We start from the raw sequence: 18,046 nt of genomic DNA on the forward strand, positions 1-18,046 counted from the left end.
ATGAAGTACTACAACAAACGATAGGATGCCTATATATTTAGTATACATATAGTAAGCATGCTTGATAACGAAGTTCTCTGCTAACTGCATCAAACTAAGTAGCTTCATTGAGGCAAGATGTTTCAGTCTGTTCATTTACTGCCATAAACTCATTCTAGGTCTGTTCTCATTAATAAGTACAACTTTCCTCAACTTCTTTCTGCACGCAAACTTTTTTTTTTTCTTTTTTTTTTCTGAGCTTTATTTAAGGTGTGTGTAAGGAGTGCTGTGACTTTATGGTTTGTTTGTTAACATGGTCCCATCACAACTCTGTCATTTGTATTCCATTGACTAAGATGTTTAATCTCATGAGGTTCGAATCCACAAAAACATCTTATTGACACGTTGAAGTGTAAGATTAAGATGAGTAGACCGTCTTAGTTGGTTTGATGTGGTCATTGTTATTGGTGTCTGAGCTAATCTTTCACTCAAACAAAGGCCTTTTTTTTCATTTCTGTGTTTCATGACACAACCATTTCGTGACAGTTTTTTTCCGTGTCAAATTCTTTTCCCAGAAGCTCAAAACAACAATAAGCCAGCAGATTCCTCAGGTAACAAACGGAGACGGTGGTGAAGTCCAGAGCAGCGCTGTCACCGCTGCTCCGTCTTCTCCTGCTCCACCCCGAACACCGACCCCAGCACCAACTCCAGTCCCGATGGCGGTCCTGTCTCCTGTTCCGCCTCCTCAGCCTCCCATAACCGAGGAACCTTCACCCCATACTCTTCAGCAGCCAGCCACCTCCACCACAGAGACACCTGTGAGTAAGATGTGCCATGAAGGACAAAGACAAACATTTTAAGAATACTGACAAATGTACGTTTTAGCTTTAAACATGGCCATAGTTTTAAAATGAGCTCAATCTGGATTTAGTTGTTTTTCCTTTTGTGTTCAAACATGTCAAAGAACTTACCAGGTTTTTACATGTTATGTCCACTTAGCTATTTGCATGGAGATTAGTTACAGTAATGTCAATATTTTGACTGCAAAAAAACCCATCACATTTAGTGCCACACATTAAATCATTGGTTTTATTTTGCCTGTTTGCATTGTTTTGTATTTTTGTCGTAAATCTTCAGGCTTCTCCAGTCCCTCCTCCGCCGAACCCTCCGAGCACGGGGGGTCGACGACGCAGAACCACAAGTGAAGACCCCGATGAGAAGCGGCGCAAGTTCCTGGAGCGCAACAGAGCGGCGGCCTCTCGCTGCAGGCAGAAGAGGAAAGTGTGGGTCCAGTCCCTGGAGAAGAAGGCGGATGACCTCAACTCAGTGAACTCTCAACTGCAGGTACTCTTTACCCGTTCCTCACATCCAGCACGTAACAGCAGCTACTTTGCATATCTTTGTTTTAAGGCTCTTTTACGTCAATGTGTCAGTATTGTGTGTGTAGGGATGCATGCAGATGTCTGTTTCTTATTGTGTGCTGTCGTTGCAAGCGTGTGCACACACTTTTCCCTTCTGTGTTGATGAAGTCATTAAAGCCGATTAAGAAGAGCTGCCGTGTGACAGCAGCGGTGTGTGAGCCCTTTACATCGATACGTCCCTGTCAATAAAGATGTATACTCCAGATGTCAGCCGCACACAAGCGTGTCTTTGCTTCTGTCTCAGCAGTTTACTGAATGGCCTCAAAAATCTCCCAGGGAAAGGTGTCTTTTTGAACCTTCATTTCGCAGCAAGCAATTAGGATCTGATGCTGACAAGTTCGAAACAGTTCATGTATCTGCTGTCTCTGTTGATAAGTGTGAGCAGGGGGTGCGGCACATCGGTGTTCCAGACAATTAAATGAGATGTGGTGTTTATTTGCTCTCTGTCTTATTTTTCCTATGAAAGCAGAATAAGATGTGGAGGAGAGGGGACCGACAGCAGCGGGAAAAGAAAAGGGGTTCATGTTAATATCTGGTTCAAAAACAAGTCATCACCACTTGTCATAAGTGCTCTTCCTGATTTTTTTTTTTTTTTTTTTTTTTTTTTTTTTTTTACATATTGGTGGATGAAAGGGGAATTATAGGTGAGGGAATGAGGTGGTGAACAGATTGCATCACAGTTAACTACAAAGAGGAGAACAACATGTGGCAGAGAATAAAAGGGCGCTTTATATGAAGGCATTAATCAGCAGTGCAGTTTTTGTTAAAAAAAAAAAAAAAAAACCATGCTGACACGGCCCAGCTGATCAGTGAAACTGCCTCTAATGATGCACAATTATTTTAACATCATCCTTAACTGGCTTTTTAATGAGGTGTCAGACCAGGCGGCTCACAGGGCTCCCAGCATCACCCAAGGCCCATTTGCTCAATTTCGATTAAATCACAAAGTTAAAAACTCAAGTTTAACTCTTGAAAGTCCAGTTTTGAAATAATAAAAAATATAGCCTGAGATCACTATACCACTACCACTCTGGGTAAATTTGGAAAATCCTAAACACTTTTAAACTTGAACTTTTTTACATTTAACTAAGGTAACAACAGGGTGTCATGGATGTTGACGTCTCTGATCTCTGGATGTCTATCAGATATGTTTCCATATAGCAGGGTGGAGAGACACTTCCTGTTGTCAAAGAATGGTTCGTGTTTATTCTGGCTTCAACTGGCAGCAGTCATGGAGGAAGTTAAGTGAATTCAGCATTAGCTACATGTGATACATACGCTCCTTCCAGCTGTGTTTTAAATCTGTCTTACAATAGCTCAGCCCTGCCAGGAGCAGCAAGACTAAACAGATGGAATCAAATAAATTGGCTGCTTTTAGACTAATAGATTGAGCCGCCCGTAGTCCTTTAAAGGAGAAGAGAAGGAGCTTAAATCTGCCATTGGGCGTTCGGCGGGCTCCTGGCCGCTCTAAATCCAGTTAAAGTCACCTTCAGCGTAATGTGGCTCCCTTTTACGACATGCAGAAATCCCCAGCTCCCGCGGGAGTTGTAACGACACGAGAGTGTAAATCTGGGCAGCATCTACAAAGTTGCTCTGACAAACCGCACAGCTCACCCCTGACAAATGTGCTGGTCTGAAGCCAGTGAAGGCCCATAATTATTGTGCAGGTACAATATAAAGAGGAAGAGCATCATACCTTATTCTGAATACATTCACCATGTTATTATCTTTCCCTGTGTTTGTTGTTACCCAGGAGTTTATCAGCAGTAATGTAGTGGGCTTACTGTAAAGAGGGATTTAACCCTTTAGCTTGGTTTTGATATTAGGCATGTACTTTGTGTTTGTGTGTTTTGGTTTTTGTTTAATTTCTGTCAGTTTGTGGGTTGCGATTCTGTTTTGTCTTCAAATTAAAATCAAGCTTCTGTTAAGGGAAATGTGCATTTGCATATTCATTGGAAAGTTGAAAAGGGCAAAAAAAAAAAAAGGAAAAAAAAAGGATTATGTTGTAGTATAATTAGTGTTGTAGTCCAAACCGCAGTAACCGAGACCAAGGCCAAGACGAAGGCAGGGCAAGACCAAGACAAGACCATGAATATCACTGAAAAATCATCGTCTTGTGTGGAGTGGGGCGTGTCACTCACTTAGACTGTAACGCCTCCTTCGAGTAGTTGAGTAAAAATGTTTTTTTGATTCGGAGACAAGAGGGAGACCTTCACAATGAGACCGACGTTGAGATCAAAGCAAATTTGTCCTCAAAAATGTCCTCATCTGATTTTTTTTTTAAACTCACAATCTGTATCAACATTTGTCTTGTACAACATGGAGTTGGTCTTTAGTTCACCGATGATATATAGACTTTTAAATGATTCATCGTTTATTAAATAACCCAAATCCAACCTCTGGTGGGTTTTTAAAGTCTTTATGTCGTCTATTTGTCTTCAGGTTAAAAATGTATCTATTATTTATTTATTTGTCTTTTGACATACTGTATGTTCCATATTGACCAATTTTAGTGAGTGCTGTTGCTTTTCCGTCTCCTCCCAAAGAGTGAAGTCACCCTGCTGAGAAACGAAGTGGCTCAGCTGAAGCAGCTTCTTCTGGCTCATAAAGATTGTCCCGTAACCGCCTTGCAGAAGAAATCTGGCTATCACAGTGAGTAATGCTCCATTATTCTCAGCCCGAGGCTTCCAGTGAAACGGGTCTCCAACGAGCTCCAGCTAACCACCAATCAGACATGTCTTACTTAAGGCCTAACAGGAAGAGATATTGACACATGAGGTCCATTTCTTTGAGGAACTTTGAAAAAGTTGATATTTATTCCCACTGTTGGTGTGAAAACTGAAAACATGGTCCTGAGTTATTTCAGGAGGCCACAGGTGGCTTCCACGAAACAGAAATGGTTTTCTGATTTGTCACCAAAACAAACATTTGTCTGAAGAAGAATGACGTGAAATGTTTGCAGGAAGGATTTTCAGAATCCAAATGTTTGAGAAAAGAAATTAATGTTTTGGGTTTGGTTTTTTTAAGATTTCCTGTAGTCCACCTGCACAGTACCGACTGTATGCTTCTCTTCATCATATGTTCTATTTTCGAATTATATCACCAATATTTCTTCGTTTCCCTTCTCTGGGGCTCTGTCGTTTGGATATTCAGCTCATAACTCGCCTTCCCTCACAGATGAGCCAGTATGCAATGCAAACGAGTGTGCTTTAAGGCACTTCTCCACCGTGCTCCTAAAGCCTCCTCTCGCTTGTATTGACAATGATTGCATCTGAGATGAGTCCATTAAAGCAGAGGGTCTGACAAGACTGCAGAGCGTTCTCGTTGTGGGGTGTCCAACCAGCTAGGCTGTTCATTAGGCATCCCTTATTGCTAACCCTCCCTCTGACACACGTCATGGGTGTTATGGGACTGATGGTTTCCAGGCTACAGCGGGCTGTCAGAGCCAGGTCTCATTTGGTTTCGTCTGGATTGTTTTTTCAGGGAGATCTGCAGATGAATTGAGTCATCTTTCTCGTGCGTTTGATAAGGACGTCTGTCCTGTGTGTGTAGACCTTTCTGAAGGATGACATTTTGGGTAGGGTTTTTTTTTTTACCTTGTTTGGCAAAATAAAACCTTTTCCAAATCTCATCTGTTTGGCTCATGATGACAGGTGGGCTAGAATTAATATGAGCCAAGAACGAGAGCCATCTTGTGTGAGAATAAAAATAATTGTCTGTCAGAGGGAATAATCCAGTAGTCCCAAACTTTCTTTTTGTCTCACTCTGTGTTGTGTTTTCTTTTACACTATTGATTGCATGGAAGTGGAATTTGTTGCAATAGTTCTTACAATTGATCAACGATGTTTAAAAAAAAAAAAAAAGGTTTCGGGAAAATCTGCATTTGTAAACTTCAACTAATTTCCTTTTCATTTCATTTCGTAAGGGCTCCAGGACAAACCATGATTTCATCATGATCTAAACAAGCACACTAACCATACGGCAGAAGATTGCCTGAAATGAAATGAATACAAAATGTGTATGTTCATGCTCCAAACAGTTGAACAGATGGAGAGCAGGACACACGAGGCCGTGCATTTACGATTTGCTGACCACATGCAGTCGGAGCTAACAATCCGACTCCTTCAGATTAATCTGTTCGATTTGGAGGTGACTGCAGTTTGAAATTTCCCAACAAGTGAGGAAGGAGAGAAGAGTGAGAAAAGCATGCTGCAGATGCTTCTCCTGAATCCTTAAAAAACATTTCGTGAGAGCTTTAAAACACAAGGATTAGCAAAAAAAAAAAAAAAGTGTAACAGGCAGGTCATCCCATATATTTATACACATTTCTTTTATCTGATTAGCTCACTGAGTCCAGAACTTTCCAACCTGGCACCTTCATAAGTACATCCTGGTGCACGAGCACTCCTGGTTGGGATTCCCTCAAACAGTCAATCTTGCTAATTAGAAAAGCACAGTATTTAATTTTGACTTATTGGTGGCCCTCATCAAGCACTCAGTGTTACACATCCCGTAAGGCAACGCTGCCCTCCAGGACTGGTAATACCCTTCATCGTCCTGCCCAGGCGAAGCCATGGCAGGTGGGAGGAAATTACCCAGACAACCCCGCAAACAAGCCAGGACACGCTTTTCACTTGGCACACTAAGCTGTCCATCTGCTTGGAGTGAGGCTTTTCTTCAGAAACCAAGAGAGCAGAAAGACGCTCCGGCTGCGCAGGGAACCCGAAAATTCTCCCAGTATTATGATATATCAGCTCACCTCCCTGTAATATCGTTATGAGTAATAATGCTCACTTGAACAAGGAACAAAACCACCACGCTGATTTATTCTGGGCTTGACCTTCTGCATCGTAAAACAACGAGGGAGTTTATAGCGCTTTGACATTCACTTGCACTAAATCACACGGTCAAAGTCCATTCATGAAGTCTCTAATGTGGAGACATTTGTGTTGAGCTTTAATTGCTTCCTCTTGCTGCGAAATCCACACTTAACATTCCTAAAAAACCAAACTCAGTCATTAATTACCAAGTGCCATAACAAGTGGCTTGATATCATTAACAATATTAATTATCACCCTGCTCCTTATTCCTTTACGAAACAGAGCATGAGAGGAGGGTTTTTTTTTTTTTTTTTTCATCTCGATCCAATTAATTCAATGCAACTGCCTAACAGCTGGTGGCATTTCGACTCCAAGTCTTCCCTACTCTCCAGTGTGAGCATCATTAAAATCAGGTGCTGTAATCATCTGTCGCTGCAGTAGTTGGCAAGGTAACAAAAAACAAATGAGAATGCAGTTAGGGATGGGAAACAGTGCCACATGCCCCAGAATGTAGTGCACCCTTATGATGTGGGTTTAAATTGACATTGGAGTTTTAATTAAAGGGAAGGGTGCGGAAGTAGCATTATGGGGATTAATGAAAGCGTTTTGCATACACCACATGCAATTAGGTGTTTTACATGTGATTAGTACGTTAAAGCTTCCCGGAGCCATCCTGGATCATGTCAGGAAAACGATACTGTTAAGACAATCCAAACATGATGATCTTTTTCCTGACGCAGTCTCCGACAAAGACGAAAGCTGCGAGGAGATGTCCGTCCCCAGCAGCCCCCAGAACGAGGCCATCCAGCACAGCTCCATCAGCACCTCCAACGGGGTCAGCTCCTCCTCCTCGACCGACCCGTCCGTCTCCGCCCCGTCCAGCGCCACCAACACTACATCCAACCAGAGCACAGAGGAGAGGGAGCCGCGACGGGCCGCCGCTCAGACCCAGCCTTCAGGGAGTTGATTACCCTCAACTCCTCCTCTATGTCGAGCGTCAACACTGGAGCCCTGTCCCTTTTTTGATCTCTCTGACAAAAAAAAAAAAAAGAATTCTGTCTCAAGCTTCAGTTGTGACTGCACTGATTTTAATGTATTCCTGATTTTAATTTATTGTTTGTTTGCCCCATTGGCATTGTTTATGAAAATGCAATGTTTTCTCTGAAATTGATGAAGACAGAAGAACAGGCACTTTAGGTGTAAGATGTTAAACAAGTGGTTCTAGAAATGTTTCACTGTTTGTGTGATTTATTTATTTATTCGTCTTGTTTTTTATTTCATCAGCCTCAAGGTTGATCAGTGAATTGTTAAACAACTTACCAAAGTTTTTGGTGGCTCATTCATAAATGATTGGCTATGTTTTTTTCCTGACTTTACTAAGCGCTATGTTAATGATGACGTTACAATAAGAGCAGTCACTTTTCTTTTTTGGGGGAAATTTTTGTTTTCCATTTTGCACATTTTGAGAGATGACGGGTTAATCTTTCTTAGAGTTGAAAGTCCACGTGTTAATTACTGGCAGCGTTTTTTAGAGTAGTTTGGAATACTGTCGCATTACACAAATGTAAATGGCTGGATCAGACTTTAACGTTTGAAAACTTTTGTGTGAGTGAGGCCAGCTGTAGTCACGTGGTGCAGTTTGAATGTTTGTTTAAAAAAAAAAAAAAAGTCTTAAAGAGAGCTTGTTAGAAACGTGTGATATTTCATCGACATTACATCTGTGGTCTGATTGTTCCTGAAGCAGTGATTGTAGGATTGCAGTATCTTTTCCATTACTCAATCATGGTGATGTTGACTTCATTCAGTGCCATTAATGTTTTTGTAATTCCGTACATTTTTTTACACAGATTGGCTTAAGTTGTTCACTCAGATCAACAAATCTCATGGACGTAGTTTTTCAGTAAGAAGATCTCTTTGTATACCGTCTTTGCTTTATAAGTGACTGTTAACCGCTTCAGTGTCTTTCACAGAAACACTTCAGGACATTACGCTGTTGTCATGATCGCAATTCTCAATGACATTTTTAGGAAACATTGTAAATAACATGTGGTGTGATCTTTCTAGGTGTTATGCACTTTGTTTTTTTAAGAATAGTCTGGGTTCAGTCGTCGATACACGAACTCTGTAAGCAGTTTAAAACTGATCTTAAAAAGCTTTTAAACATTAAGATAGGCCTCTTTCTGCCTGACTCCATGCGTTTTCATGTCAAATGAAATATTCCGATGTGGACTAGAATCATGTCATGTATATGAAATAAAGCACCACTACTGCTTGTTAGAATTGTGAGCATTTTATCCATGAAGTAACAGTAGAAGAAAACCACTCCTAAGTCCATTAGCCTTTTCTTTTAGTCTGTACTGGCTTACTACTGTGTAGTTTAAAGAGAAGCTAACATCTCAGTTACTTAAAGTATCATTCATAAAACTTGTACTGTTTTGTGCTATCTGCATGAGATAATAATTCTCTGCGAGAATTTACCTGTTTATTAGAAAATGTCTCGGTCAGATAAATATCATTAAACAAGTTGGTTCAACTTGAGTTGTGGCTCTAAGACTTTGCTTCTTTGTTTTTCCTGAGCTAAACTGCTAATAACAAAGGGCGTGTGATACTGTGTTGAAAGTGTACTTGTAACTTGTGAAAGTTCTGTATAAATTTGAATTGATAAGTTGTTGTAATAAACCTTTTAATATCTCTTTAAAATGCTGCATTTCATGTGTTTTATTCTACCGCGTCATTTCACCATAAATAACTTGAATTTGATCACTACAAGCAAACGACAGCACTTTTATTTTTAACCAAAGTATAGTGAGATAAATCCCAGCCTGTAAATATTGAATGTTTCTTCATCCTGGTACATTTTGCTCTCTCTGCTGTGTTGAGACTTGACTGAGGTGTTCGACATAAACTCTGTTGTTGGGCCATTCAAACATTTTTTGTGGTACACTCTGCCACCTTGTGGACGATCTTAATTTAACCATATTTGGAGGCGTAATCAGCCAATAAGTGCTTTATCTTCAGCTGTTGTGTATGTGATCATGTTTGTATTGGCTGCAGTGAAACAATCACATAGTAAAAACACATTCAAGGTAAAATCACACATAATCATGTACTCTAGTTAAAGTACAGATTTACTATCAGCTCTAAATCATATGGTGAGAAGCTAATTTCTTACAACTTTTAAACACTTTAAACATAATTCTTTATTTCATTTGGCCCATCCATCAAATAGTAAGTTCAGACAAGCACTGTAATGAGGTGCAACAGGAAGCTACTTTTTCAACCTACCTTGTACATTTTAAGCAAATTGTTTTTGTTCTTGATGTTTCAGATTAAATTGTCCTGCAGTCAGCCTGGGAAAAAGTAGTCAAAATATTACCACCTAATTCACAGCTGAAGTATGACTGAGATGGTGAACTGTAAAGTGTTGTTTTTTTAAAGTTACATTTTTATGGTCTCAATGCAATAAATTATCTCATATCAATTCAATTGAAGCAATCTTGGCACAACCAGAACAGAGCCATAACCACAGTTTCTCTAAGCCTTCATTAAAAAAAGTCACCTGTTTCCATGTTCCTGGATGTATCGACTGTTAAAGGTATACTATAAAGGCACTATTAAAAAGACAGCTGCATCACCTGCTGCTAATCAGCACCGCTTAAATACAATTTAGGTCACAGCTTTCACAGTGCTCAACCAAACACATCGGAATTCCAATAATAGCTTAAACAAAGAGCTAAATGTGATCCCTTTTATTCACAGCACATAACACCCAATTACTTCCATCAGGAATAAGACCTTTTAGCATCTTTGTGTTGACTTTACTTTGACAATGAATCTGCATGAATTTCCCATTTATAGTCTCTCTATTTCCATATATGATAACATTATAAGGGTGACAACACTCATACATTAACTGCCTATGATAATATACATGCAGATTTAGCACATATTGACATACATCTAACTCTTCGATGGGCAAAAATATGAATCCAGAGCTTCAACTAACCCTTTAATTCATCCGCCTGCACCAGCATTGAGTGTCCAGCAGGTGGTGATAGATTCTAATCAATCCCCCAAACAATAGAAAGCATATGATTGAATGTGTCTGCTTTTCATGGTAATGTAGATAACAGCTTAAATGGTACAAAAACGAAACACATACTTTTTAATAAAGGTAAGAAAGGTTTTGTAAAATAAAGATATAAACAGTATTAAAACACTAAATAAAGTCAGGTTTTCAGTAATTCAACTCTTTTGTTTTAAGACTGTATGTTTTCTTTTCAATGTAAGAATTGCGATGACTTAATGACAATGATTTAAAAAAAAAAGTTTTTCTTTCAGATTTAGTTTTATATACATATATATATATATATATATATATATATATATATATATTTAACAGAGGCAGAATTCTGCCCCCCAACACACTGACGCTCTCTAACTCTGTTTAAACAAGGCAGTCCTGATTAGCTGCTGATCACAGAGGGGGGAATTGTAAATGTTACTATGTAGGTCACAGCATTGGCATAGCATAACAAGACTTTTGGGTTGACAGTTCTTTCTTACAAAGCTGGAAAACAAAGATGCTACACTACAGACGAGCGTCTTTGAAATATCATCAAAGAGAGGCGAGAAAAAGTGGAGCATCACCATGATTATTTTCTCTTCTTCTTCACCTCCATATGCAGACTATTAATTTTGATTGTTTGATTAATTACATTCCCCTTGGCAAACAGCTCTGCGTTATTCATTATTCATTCTATAATGATTTTAATGTTAATTTCATGAGGGTTTCATTAATGAATGCATGCCATTTATAGAGGTATCAACATTTTCTGGCTGCTAGAGAAGAGGAGACACTTTAAGACAAACAAATATATATATATATATATATATATATATATATATATATATATATATATATGTTTTATTTTGAATGAGATTAATATATCAGTTTGTAAATCAAAAAGCATCTTTTTTTCAGTTTCCAACATATCCACTGTCTCAATATCTCATCTGTGGCCACCACATACTCACTGTGCCTAACTGGGAAACATCCGAACTGAAATAAAGGATTTTGAGTCTCTGTTTTAGCCTGTGGATAAATGAGCTGGATAATAATGTGGAGCTGATCTGCTGACAGGCGACTGCTCCAGCTGTTCCCATAATTCGACAGGTATTAGGCTTTGGCCCTTAGCGGTCTGCCTCAGCAGACTGGCACTTAATTAGGCTAGGATTAAGGCCAAACAGCCTCATTTACGTGAATTGTATCATAAATACAAACAGGCTGCCCTTTTTTCCTTCGGGGGGCATCAGGGGTACATTTATAAAACGCAGAGGTTTGCTGAATCGTAGATGCTCCAGGCTTCAAACTCCAGATTTTTTCAACAATGAGGGCTCTCTCCCCCTGCTGAGGGGTGATGTTTTTTGAGCACACGTTTTAACCCCTCGAGTCCTGGGAGACAGAGATGAAACGGCTTGATTTACATTTAATTCAGATTATGTAAATATACTGAATGTGTCCCAAACCAAACATGGGACACGATACAAGCTGCCTGCAAAGATGGTCTCCATTGTTATTCAAATTGAACGAATAAAATATTTATTTACTGCATAGTCCGAACATTTGATTAAAGTCTCGATGAGATTTGATATGTTCTCGCTAAAAGACTCTGATAACTACTCATGATGGTAACCTCCACATACTCTGCACTCTTTTTGCTTTTACTCTTGATGAGAGAGTAACTGAGACAGATGTATCTAACTCTGCCACACATGAAGTGCATCTATTTCATAGTATTATGTGGCTGTATCAGCTCATCTGTCTGTGCACTGTGGGGGTGAAGGGAAAGCCCCATCGAGTGGGCTCTGCCAATCCCTCCCCTGGGCACAAGGATGCACCACTATCGTGTGCTTCTGGGGATGTCTCCTCAGTCTCAGATATTAACATGCATGACAGGCCACTCATTGCATGCAGTCTGCTACAGTGCTCGACTTATTATATTTCTCAGTGTTATTTCCTTTGTGAATTTCCAAATTTTGTTATCAATATTTCATGTTGGTCCACTCTGTGGGCACGATTAAAGAGATGGTTTTTTTTCTTTTTTAAAAGACTAGAAGAAACTCTTTGTTACAAAGACAACAGAGCGCCATGTCATTCTCTGGTTTCTTTGTGTCTCTTTGGTGTTGTTTTGAAGCATTTTGTGTCATATAATGATTTGTATCATTGTAGTTATTTAATGTCCTCATAAAACAACCAACATATCAGAGAAGGTGCTGACAGTAAAACAAATATCTAATTCAAGAAACATAATGACTTGTGTGCATTTCATAAACATCACTTCACATCTTTAGAAATGGATAATTCAGTTATGTAAATTGCGTGTACCTGTAAGTACGGTCACCGGTGATTGTGTCTGAATGAAGGTCTGAAAATCTAAAGGTGTTATTTCCAGCCTTCTTACATGTCTTATGTCATTGACAATCAGACTGAAAAATAACTCAAACATTTTTTACGTCCTGTTTTTCCACCTCTGACCCAAAGAAAGTCCTTAATTCTCTAATCCTGTTCTTTCTGCTCCAGCTGGCACCTGGAGCCCAATGTTCAGGATGCAGAGTGTACTGGTATTTGGTATTTTACTTCAGCTACAATAACAGATCTTATGAGCCTTTCCCTACCACCCTTACAGTGGAAGTAAGCCAATGAGTGACGACTTCTAGAGCTGCTGGTCCTGAACCCAGCGGACATTCAGGGATACTTTCTTTATGTCTGTCTGATGCTGGGAGAATGATTCATGCCTGTTGGCTCCTTTCTTTGACTGACAATTTTTGTTCTTATTTTTATTAACAACAGAAGGTCAAAGGTGAAGCTATTTTGACGAGTGAATACATCTGTGTCTTGGATGATAAGTCAGGTGACATGCATAAGACATACTGATACCAAAGCTGATGCTCTTTGGTGACTTTTTTTTAACCTACACACAATGCATGACTCTGTACAGTTATCAGTTAAACTTAGCTTTTTTATTTCTCTTTCTATGAGGGTTTCATATCCTTTAGCCTCTTAAATGTAAAGCATAAAACATAAAATAAAAGCATGTCCACATAAAATGTATCCTACTTTGATTGAATTTTTCCTACCCTAAAAAACAGTCCTTCTCTCCACACAGAGAAGTCAGTGTCTTCAGCCTCAGATTAAAGAGTCCTTTTAGTAGAACTTAATCGTGTATCAATATGTTTCTGAAAAAAGTCCCTGACAAATTCATGATTTACCACAGTTTCAGAAACATTCATAAAAACTGAAAAGTATCACAATTTACGAACCTTGTAGTCTTTAAAGAAAACACTTTATGATTGTGACGTGTTTCACAGGTACATATTTTCATGAAAGAAGCCAGAGAGATTATTATCAACAACCAAAGACAGAAAATTGCCTGCTTTGTCTCATCTAAGACTTTGTAACTGAAACAGCTCGTATTTTCTCTGCCATCTTTTCTTACTTTAAAGATTCACCATCAAAGGGGCTTTCTTCACCCCTGATATTTTCACTGTCTTTGTTCGTGACAGCATTTGAAAGAAAATGTCCTGATGTTTGATTCTGTTTCATAATTCATAACCATCGATTCATGACAACAGAGATGGAGTTGTCTTTGATCTCAGCGTGATGACTATTTACTTCGAAATGGTTTCGAAATGAGCTGTTGAGGCGCCTCCTCCTGAGTCATCTCTGCACTGAAGTGCTGATTGACCTTTGGCTTGAACATGCTTACACAAGGGAATCTTCTCCAACAACTGCTGATCAGTGCAAAGCTTTATTGATTGTCAGACACTTCGGCCAGGATCTGACGATTGATTTCAACTAGAGAGATGTCAAGAATCTTTATTGGTTGCAGAAATTGGAATAGTTATATGCTTGCTTGAAAGTTTTCACCTGATCTCTTTATAATGATGTTTCGGAATACTTCATATTCTGCATGTAAGTTATTCTGTGCTCTTTCAAAAGCCATTAAACATCCTCAACATGCTCTTGACATTGACTCGCAGTGTGCCCCTCCCCCCCTCGGCCTTTTCCCCAATCCTCTCCCTGCTCACTGACCACTGTTACTTATTGCTCCTGTATCATTGTAGGCATCGTTGTGTTGATTTATTGGTTCTGCAGTGATCCTGATCCCCCTCATTAGCTCCTTCATTACGCCGTCTATCATTTGATGACGGGCCATATTGTACACTGAGTTTTATCGAGCCACTCTGAGAACACTTTGTGGACAGTGGTTATCGTGATGGATTCCTTTTTCTGTTACATTTCAGTGTTGTTTTTGATGTCAGACCTCAGTAAAAACAGCCTGAAGATACAATCTATGGTAAATATCTGTTAAAGCCCACATGTTACATGTTGGTAAATTGGACCAAACAGTCTTTGTTGTTTGTAATCTTAAAAAAAGATTCAGTCATTTGGTACAGTTTACAGCTTATTTGCTTTACGTTGCAGTCACTTCACTCTTATGGTCTTAAAGAGATCTTCTACAAGTTATCTTGAAAGTGTACAATAGTATTTAAATGAGGTGTGTTGCACTGTAAAGTTGGTTTCCTTTCCCGCTTTTCAATGTTCTTAAAGTTTGGCAATCTGCTAATAAATGTATGACAAGACTTTGTAGATTCTATGAAGATTGTCGGACTCCTTTAAGCCCTCAGTTGTTGTTGTTTTTATCCTACTTGTGTTTTTTTACGTTTTTAAAAATAAAGAAGTATAGACCTTCAGATCTGGAAAGTTGACTGGACCGAGGACACTATCAGAAGTTCTGTTAGTTAGGATCAGTCTAGTACATCTTATCTAAAATTCTTAGATTCTCTTGGCACTGCAGATTTATTTTTTTTAAGTCCTTCATGATTTCCTTCTGATAATATTTCAAGTTTTCTTTGTGATTCAAATGAAAAAGAAATACGATACAGGACATTTATTATATTTAAACAAAGCCACGAAGGTTTAATCATCACTTTAGATCTTTGGCATTATGAGACATTTTATGCAACATTCTAAACGTGTATGTAAAATACTGAAGAACCAACACTTAGTCACTGTACGACTCCTTTCACTCGACTGCAATTTCTGTTGAAGATCAAATTTTGTCTTCATTTCAATCATCACTTCCTTGACTCGTCACTGCATATATCGTACATGTTCACTTCTTATTTCATTTGCCTTCTTTTTAATTGGCTTTTCTACTCAACAAAGTATGTCAAGTTTATGTTACAAATCAATAACCTGCATAGATTCTTGGATTTCTGCTGTATCCCCCTGATCAATATCCTGGATTGATTTCTTTCAATTTAGATTTGTTCTTTTTTTTGGCTCTACTATCAACCATACTAAATCTGTTCAATAAATCCAGCTCAGTGTTCATCCAACTAATCGTTGAGGCATCATATAATGTGGGGGAAGGTTTAGGTTTCTAATTTGATGGGATGCCTAACTAAGCAGCTTTAAAAACAGCTGCAAATAACCCCGCTGCTTCTCTGTTCATTTGTTGTTCAAGCAGCCACCCAGTGCATCGAACTCAAGGTTAAATATACAATCCCTTAGTTCTGCAGAGGCAAACACTTTTCCTCAATAAAACAAACAACTCAGTTAAGCACATATCATAATAGAAACACATTGATTTCTTCACAAATGTTTGGCTTATTCTCAGGTTTGACTTACTGTTATGTTTGAAGGTCGTAGCTTCACTGATGACCTTGAAGGATGAGAGAATATTTTCACGTCAGCCTCAGAAACACTGCATGCAAAGCACCCAGTGTGTACTGTCACTCTGAATTAGATCAATCAGGACACACGGCTGTTTAGTCCCCCACTGGATTGTATTCTGTGAACTTCATGCATCTTCTTTTCTTTCATCAGCGACCATAATGAGACCAATGAATAGTTATTTGTCTCTAAATGTCGCCTCAGCTGTCTGATATTGTGTTTCTGCACTGGTACTTTCATCACAAACCATAAAAAAGGAGCTGAGTTCATTTTTGTCAGAACAGCTATTTCCTCAAATGTCTCCAGCACTAACTCAAGTCCTTCAGCCTGTAATGGGATTTCCATGTATCTGCTAAATGGGTTTAAAAACTGCCTCACTCCTATGTGGATTTGAAAAATCCTGATGTGGACTATTAATATATGTTCAGGATGCACACAATTTGACAGCATTAGTTCTGTCTCAGCGAGCTCCTCCCAGCACTCACACCCATTTTCTGAACTGTTAAGTCAGGCTGAGCTTGAAGAAGTTAATGGGATTACAGACGAAGCTGCTAACACAGGATTTAACTATCAAATGTTTAAGATCAGCAGCGAGCTAATGAGGGCGTCCTCATCACACATGAAGGAGAGCGGGATTACTCGGCTTTATCAGATGACACCAGGGACTGTGAGGTCACACATTTTATTGGCAGTATTACAGTCGGCCTTAGGATTCTCATGCTCATAAAGGGAGGTGAAACGAGGAGCGTGTTTGTCTGACAGGCTGCGGAGACACAACAGAAATAACTCGGCTCTGCTCGTGACAGAACTGTGGATTTATATTTTCTTCCACTTTCACAGCCGAGCATCCACTGCTTGCAAAAAATGTTATTTTAAAGGCTAAATCTGGTGTTTCTTTCTTTAATAATGGCTCCATCTTATTTCAGAGCCTCTGAAGCACACAGGCAGAGCCTTGAAAATAGTCACGCAAGCAAAGTCGATATCTATGTAATTCATAAGAATGAATGTCAAAGTGTTTGATTTCACAGGACACTTGGTTTAATTAAAGCAGAGAGCATGATACACAGCTTTTCTTTTCTCTCAAACAAACCCTGCAGAGATCTGTAGATAGTAATTTGGTCACATGAATGAAGAGATTTTATCTATTGATCCATCATCACAACATTGTCATGCTGATGAGAACATTTGTGCCCGTTGTCTCTGCTTTGTTAAAGAGATCAGCAACGTATGAAAGGGAGAAAGACCTTACTATCAACAGACACACTTAAATAAACTCCAAATAGACATCATTACATGAATAATACACTGAAAATATTGTTAGACGCAGAGTGTCACAACAGTTCATATGACAAAGCCTCTGATTGTTAGCCAACGGGCCTTTTGATGAATGATGAACGACATCAAACTATGAGATGTCATTCGAAATAAAACAAAAACAGACAACATACAACAACATTTTGAAAGTGTTTCAAACGAAAAAAAAGTATGTTTGCCCTGTTTCCAGTCTCAATCTATTTAGCGATGCTGGAAATACATTACAGGTACAAAGCACACCATTTGAATTAAGAAGCAACACAAACACCATGAATGTCATATAAACCACAATATACTGTAAACCCCCAAATCATTGATGTTTTTCATGTTTTTGTCCTCAAGCCATGCTGCACACTTTAGTGCGTTCTAAACATCTTTCCTTCACAACACTCAGTTGCACAGATTGCTGGGTTGTGTTGATTGTTGCCACTGATTAGCAGACTTGCAGCTGCTTGTTTTCATGCCAGTGGATGAATTAATCAAGACAACAAAGACGAGCTAATCACTGTTTTAACATTCTCTCATTAAATCAAGTGATGGCTAATTATACTGTTTGTGCTTTAAGACCAGCTTTTAGGATTTGTTTTAATCACTCTGAAGTCAGATATCATCTCTTGTTGATTTCTAAAGATCTCTTGTTTTAACCTGGCATCAGCCTCTTATGTTATGTGTATGTTAAACAATCCAAAGGCTTTTTATTTCTCTCTGTTTGGGATAATATAAAGATAATATAACATAAACATCAACAAAACAAAACTTTCAACATATTA

The 18,046-nt window shown here is 38.9% G+C and overlaps 1 protein-coding gene across 3 annotated transcripts in view; it reads left to right on the forward strand.

Annotated features, from left to right (window-relative positions):
- atf2 (activating transcription factor 2) overlaps positions 1–18,046 on the forward strand; it is a 36,279-nt gene that overhangs the window by 7,840 nt on the left and 10,393 nt on the right. The window contains exons 9-12 of one of the 3 annotated variants that reach the window (XM_079357633.1): positions 558–797; positions 1,117–1,323; positions 3,947–4,052; positions 6,961–8,920. In XM_079357633.1, the coding sequence (XP_079213759.1) occupies positions 558–797; positions 1,117–1,323; positions 3,947–4,052; positions 6,961–7,187 (780 nt within the window). In that variant the 3' untranslated portion in view covers positions 7,188–8,920. Of the gene's footprint in view, positions 1–554; positions 798–1,116; positions 1,324–3,946; positions 4,053–6,960; positions 8,921–18,046 lie in introns of those variants that run through there. The other 2 variants (XM_079357632.1, XM_079357634.1) reach the window with 2 other exon arrangements.

This window comes from Symphodus melops, assembly GCF_947650265.1.
Source record: "Symphodus melops genome assembly, chromosome: 12".
NCBI classification, from domain to species: Eukaryota; Metazoa; Chordata; class Actinopteri; order Labriformes; family Labridae; genus Symphodus; species Symphodus melops.